The 6405-nt window shown below is 35.4% G+C and overlaps 1 protein-coding gene across 1 annotated transcript; it reads right to left on the reverse strand.

The window, feature by feature from the left end:
* Positions 1-230: 230 nt before the first annotated feature.
* On the reverse strand, positions 231-3648 carry LOC123217740 (double-stranded RNA-binding protein 1-like). Its single transcript, XM_044638860.1, has 5 exons — positions 3550-3648; positions 2764-2899; positions 1816-2078; positions 921-1432; positions 231-292 (listed from the first exon to the last, which is right to left on the reverse strand). Exons 1-4 carry the CDS (start codon positions 3646-3648, stop codon positions 992-994), a joined length of 939 nt encoding a protein of 312 aa, XP_044494795.1. The 3' UTR covers positions 231-292; positions 921-991.
* Positions 3649-6405: the final 2757 nt, after the last annotated feature.

A 6405-nucleotide genomic window follows, 5' to 3' on the forward strand; every position in this document is an offset into this window, starting at 1 on the left:
ACTTTCCTTCCACTCCCATATATGTTCAGCATTGCTGTGCAGCTATAACTATCCGGCACGATTGCATCATAGGAGCCTGCATGAAGAGGTACTGCAAAAAAATTAATACAAAAGTCATCAATATGCTAGATGTTGAATAATATGATTTTTTATGTTGGATCTTAAGATCATACCTCAAATGACTTTCCCATCCGTTCATATTCGAGCATGCTCAGGGCAACTTCACAGCTCTGTGTAACAATATGCTCAGGATCCCTGGCAAATTCCTCAAGAATTGCCACACTGTGGTCATCTGCAAGTGTGCCCCATATGTAATTTTAATTACGTAATGAAACAAAAAAAATGTTTGATGTTCAATAAGAAGCTTCAGATTTAAAGCACACGCACATAACAAAATAACTCCAATGAAAGAGAGAGCTTCAGTGAAGAAGAATGTTACTGGAAAGGACAATTTATTAAAGAGCCAAAAATATTTCATCTGCAACAACAAGTTTCTTGAATACATAAAAAGCATCCAGAAAATAATACAAGAAAATTGTACTTCATATTATGCATGCGGTAAGAAAGTTATTGATTTGATTTACTTCAAATATCAATAAGTTGTTTTCCAAAAACAATAGACCACTGATGCGAGCATCCTGCTGGATCGGACATTGACCTTCAGTATAATAATTATAAGCAAGTGATATCAATCATCATAACTAGACACCTCTCGATATGAAAATCAAGTTTTGGCCTTAATAAGTTTTGTTGTCAAGGGCCACAACTTTTACATGATAGAACACTTATACTAACTGTAAGTTCCACACAACTAATGATTTGTCCCACTATTTCCTAGTTAATCATCAAGTTCAGAGAATGCATCATGCACTCAACCAAAAAAAAAAGTACCAGAAAAAAAATCAAGTAATAATACCTACCAGCAATGGAACCAAGAGCTTCAGCAGCTTCATGTCTGACCATGGGATGCTCCTTCAAATCCCTGAGTACATTACAAAGCGCAGCAGACGCAGCTTTGTTTTGCAATTGCCCCAACACGTAAGTAACCTGCATGCCACCACAAACATAAACATCTAGCTTTCTTTGGCTTTGGAACATTTACAGTCTCGTCCACCTTAGGCTTATCAACCGACTCTGTTCCCCTCTTCCTGCAAGGAATTACAGTTAGCTGAGAATTGCCACTTGGTGAGCCAGATAACTCAGATGCACTTGATTGGATGGCTAATAGTGTAGTTCTAGTAGCTTTGATCTCTGCTTCTTTCTTTGTTCTTGCTGCAGCGCCAATATACTGAATGCCTCCAATTTCAACAGTACATGAAAAATGAGGCACTTGTCCTGGTGCTTCATCCTTTTGGCACCGATACATTGGAATAGCATAGTTCATCTTTTGTGCATATTCCCGAAGTAGATTTTTGCATAAACCTGTTTCATGCTGAACCAAACACCCAAGAAAGTAGGTTAGCAGTGACTCAGACAAAAAAGAAACACAATTGGCTTCCTTAAGAAACAGAAGGAAAAGAAAGGCTTATGATAAACATCAAAAATAGGCATAGCATATGATTTTAACAAAGTTAAGCCTGTAATATCTCGAACAACTAAGCATCTGATGTCAATAAATTTCAATCTGAAGGCATCTGACCATACAAACATATGGCATGCATATCTAGAATGCAATCACACGCTGTTCAGGCTTAGGGTTTTGCGTACAATATAAGCTAAAAAGTGAATTATGAACATAAAGAATATTTTCAATTTGAATACCACCAATAACTACAGTTGTTAATTCAAATCTGCAAATTAGATATATATACTTACAACAGGGTGGGAGATGGAAGGATTCACTTGACCAAGTTTTGCTAATTCCATAAGTGCAACTTCAGCAGCTGACTGCTCCGCTGCCTTACGATTAAAAAAATCAGGCAAAGATTCATATCTGACATCATTCACTACCACAGCAGATCTGAATGAAGGCTCATGAGATGGGCCTTCCTTAGTAGTCTCATAAACAGGCGTTTGAAGTCCCATTTTCTGAGCGTATTCCTGTAATCGACTCTTAAATAAACAACAATTTGAAACACCTGCCATACAACACTAAATAAGTTAACACCAATAATAATAATATTCTCAGTGGGCTGCATTTATATTGCATAAAGCAAGACTTTATTCAGAACCAATTCGTTCAAGTGGTATACGAATGAGATAAAATCTGTTCAGCTGAAAAATAATTTCCACAAATATGATCAAAATACAATAATATCATCAAAATATACGGGTTCGTAAGCTCTTCTACAATATTAATTTCCAAAAAGCTTAACATAAACATATATAAAATCTCTAATTGCAATGCCAAAAACCACAAAAAGAGCTTCCTAAATATGCAAAACATAGCGAATTTTGTACAAAACAATCTATCATCAACCCTAAAAATAAATATCTACCCAGGAAAATAGACTTAAAAAAAAAGAATAATTTTACCCTATCTCATATAACAGTAAGAATTCAGGGAAAGATAGGGATCACCTGAAATATGAATAAACTAACTCTTTTCAAATGTATGGTTGCCCAACGAAACCCCCAATTCAGAAACCCTAATTCCAAAGTTAGGGTTCAATCAATTTAAGCCAAAAACAAAAAAATTGAAAGTGAAAAAATGGAAAAACACAAACCTGAAATATATTTCTGTCATCCACGTCGTCGTCGTCGTCAAACTTCTTGCCGTGGAACTCCTGATCACTGGAATCTTCTATTGGCACGTCAGAAGACTTGAACTAAAACGCCTGAGAAACCCTTGTCGACAAAGAAAATAGGCCGAAACTTCAGATTGTGAAGGGCTGTACTCTGGAACTGGAACTGGAGAGCAGCTACACGCACTTGGAGTTTGGAGGAGAGCTTTACATGACTGGAAAACATAAACAAGTCACAAGTGAATGAATTAGCCTAATGAAAGAAGCTTCTTATTTAACCAAATACGAACTAATCGGCTAGCACACTGGCTCACGAGCCAAGGTGAGCTGATCAGCTCACGAGCCTTAACGAGCACTGGCTCGCGAGCCAAAGCGAGCTGCTCAACCTATAGTTCATGTTTGGGCTCGAGCTCAGTTTCTCTGAAACTTGAAGCTCTAGCTCAGGCTCGGGCTCGTTGAAACCTAGCTCGTTTCAGGCTCGATTGAGCCAGCTCGGCTTGAATCCACCCCTACCTAACACTCATGCAAGTCATGCAAATACACCACAAAGTTTCTTGCCATTTTCATTACTCAAGAACCAGACTCCAGCACTAAACTTTATGCAAACCGTGGTGATCGAATCCAATAGTTCAAGAATCTAATGTACAACATGCAAGGATGGCATAGCACATGCAAGCCATTAAACCAATCCAGGAAAATTCATGCAAATCGCCATTAAAATCAAGTCGCAATATCCATACAAAATATGTTGATCAACACAAAATTCACGTAACAAAGCAAATAAATATGAAGGCAACACATGGAAACAAAAGTCCAGCATTTCTCCACCACTTCACAGCATACAAGAATGAGCGGATTGGCATACCACAAGGTTCATGCCCAGAAACCGAGAGGACAGCATCATCACTTGCAATTTTATCCAGTAGGGTCGGAAAGGTAGGGTTGTTTTCTTCCTTTTCTTCATGGTTCTTTAGCTGTTGAAAATTGATCTCCAAGGCTGTCGGAATCTTCCTCTTCCACCTGCTGTCTCTTCTCCCTCAAACTCTCTCTCTTTCACGGTTTGAGTTCCAACCAAATTCATGGTGGAAGTTGGCTTAAGTAGTTGGGAATCCTATTTTGTTTTAACTCTTTTTATTTCCTTTTTCTTTTGCTTTCATTTTTTTTAATTCCCAAATGCATGGGCCAATCATGAGGCTCAAACAAGGTCCAATATTTCTTTGCGGCTCAGTCGAAATTCTATTTTTGATTTTGACTTGGATTTGATCCAAATTCAATTTGAACCCAAAATTAAAATTATGGAGAAAAAGACACTAATACCCTTGAAACATACTTGATGGTGTTACATTCTACCCTTCTTATTCAAAATTTCATCCTCGAAATTTGATTTGAATAGCTCTCAGTAGCAATCTCTCATATCCTATTCAACCTCCGAAATAGCCTGCTTGACTTGCTGATTTCTCCAAGCAACTTTGACCAAGGGAATTTAGTTGTTTTGGAGCTCTTTCTTTTTTCTATCCAATATCTTCACTAGACTATCTTCATAGACACAGTTTTTGGTCAACTCTAACTTTTCTATTCTCAGCACCTAACTCGTGTCTCTCACCTATTTCTGAGACATGTGTCGTTTTCTAGATGCAATCCATACGTGCTGATAAGTCAAGTTTATAAGCTATTTTACCGATCCTTTCTAAAATCTTAAATGAGTTGATAAATGTTGGTCGAGTTTTCCTTTCCTTCTAAACCTCATCACATGTTGGTAGGGAGCCATTCTAACGAGGACTGGATCTTCTATGACAAATTCAAGGTCTTTTCTTCTTTTGTCTATGTAATTCTTCTGCAAATTTAGGCTTATTTCATTCACACTCTGATCAACTGAGCATCCTCAATAATCTTTTCACTCACTGCGAGCTCCAAGTGACTGCTTAAAAGTAGTTCTTTCACCCGAATCATCTTAGTGGGGAGGTGACTTACATTTTTTTCCATATAAAGCCTTGTAAGGTGCCATATTTATCATTGCCTAATAAATATTGTTATAGGCTAATTCTATTAATGGGAAAATCTCAACCTAGGTGGCCCTAAGATCCATACAGTAGGCTCGAAGCATTTCTCCTATAATTTGATTTGTCGTCTCTGTGTATCCATTTTTCAAGAGATGATATGCAATATTAAAGGCCAAACTTATGCCAATGATCGTTGTTGACTCCTTTAGAACATGGATACAAATTAAGTGTCACATGTAACACCCGGATTCAGGTACGTCAGTAAACACCACTTTCATAATTACCCCTAAAGTTGATTTTATAACTTGTTGTTTAAAGAAATTGTAAAAGAATTATAAAAAATTACTAAATGAACAATAATTTTCAAAGAGGGTAAAATGATCATTTTAGAAGGATTTAAGAGACAAAGTGGGAATGTAAATTGAATGGCACACTTGAAATTATATGGTGGTGCTAAGGGTTTTTGGTAATTGGCTAAGGATAAATTAGTCATTTTTGAAAAAGATTAAGGGTAAATTAGTCTAAAAAGCTTATAAAACCAACCAACTATTCATTTTCTTCTTCCTTGGTCGAGAATCTCTATAATTTTAGCTAAAGTTTTCCTTCAAGCAAAAATTCATCAAAAAACCTAGCTAAACAACCTAATTTCTAGAGCCTCCAGTTATAAAAAGTGTAGATTTATCAATTCTGGTAAGTTCTAAAGTAAAAAATTTAATTTTTAAGAGATGTCAAGTATAGGGTTTTGATGGATGATTATATTTTTGGTTGATTAAGGTTGCTAGGAAGAAGAAAAGAAGGAGGATAAGCTTAAATCACCTAATTAGCAAAGAAAATGTAAGAATTCCATACTTTACATACTTGACGTAATTTGAGTTAGGTTATTTAAATAACGTTTACTTATATAAGTGTGTAAGGTATTAGAATTAAGGTGATTTATGCTTAAAAGGATAAAGAAATTCATTAAGATTCATGATGTAATTTTTGGCCATAAGGGTATTTTAGACATTTCATATTCCTAGGGTTAGCTTTGTGGATTTTGTGTGTTGAATACATAAGAAATGATGAATTGATGAAAGAATTTGCATTAAGGGTAAGCATGTAATTTTATCCATAAGATTAATTTTTGCCTAGTTACGTGCTTAATATGTGGAATAACCCTTATACCCATAAGGGCAAAAATGTCAATTTATGTGATGTAGGTTAATTTTGCTTAATTATGTGTATGATATGTGTAAAAAAAACATTATAATAAATATGTATAGTCGTATGGAATGCATGAGATATATGTAAATGCATGAGAAAATAATCTGATACTCGATGAGGCTTGAAAAGAATAAGGAAAAATAATGAATGGACATATTTCATGTTATGGTTATACATGTATACATGAGAAATCATAACACATGCATGATTTCAGAAAAATAAAGATAAAGAAAAAACATTTTCTAAGTTATGCATGTTTTTAAAAAATGGAAAACAAGTGTTTTTAGCTTTATAATGACTCATATGATACAGGAAAGTAGAAAGCACACTTAAAATTCTTACACACGAGTTGTCCTGTGTGGACAACAAAGAAAGATATCAACTGTACAGTGTGGACAGCAAAGAAAGATATTAGCTGTACTGTATGGACAACAAAAGAAGATATTAGTTGTATTGTGTGGACAGTAAAAGAAAGATATTAGTTGTACTGTATGGACAGTAAAAGAAAGATATTAGTT

This window comes from Mangifera indica, chromosome 5 (genome assembly GCF_011075055.1).
Source record: "Mangifera indica cultivar Alphonso chromosome 5, CATAS_Mindica_2.1, whole genome shotgun sequence".
Lineage (NCBI taxonomy): Eukaryota > Viridiplantae > Streptophyta > Magnoliopsida > Sapindales > Anacardiaceae > Mangifera > Mangifera indica.

Bases quoted from the DNA above. Each gene is read 5' to 3' on its own strand.
- LOC123217740 (XM_044638860.1), bottom strand. From the start codon at position 3,648: ATGAAGAAAAGGAAGAAAACAACCCTACCTTTCCGACCCTACTGGATA. The intron at 2,900-3,549 runs GTATGCCAATCC...TATGTTTTCCAG, and splicing joins TTCTGGGCATGAACCTTGTG to TCATGTAAAGCTCTCCTCCA. The intron at 2,079-2,763 runs GTCTTCTGACGT...GTTGTATGGCAG, and splicing joins TCTCAGGCGTTTTAGTTCAA to GTGTTTCAAATTGTTGTTTA.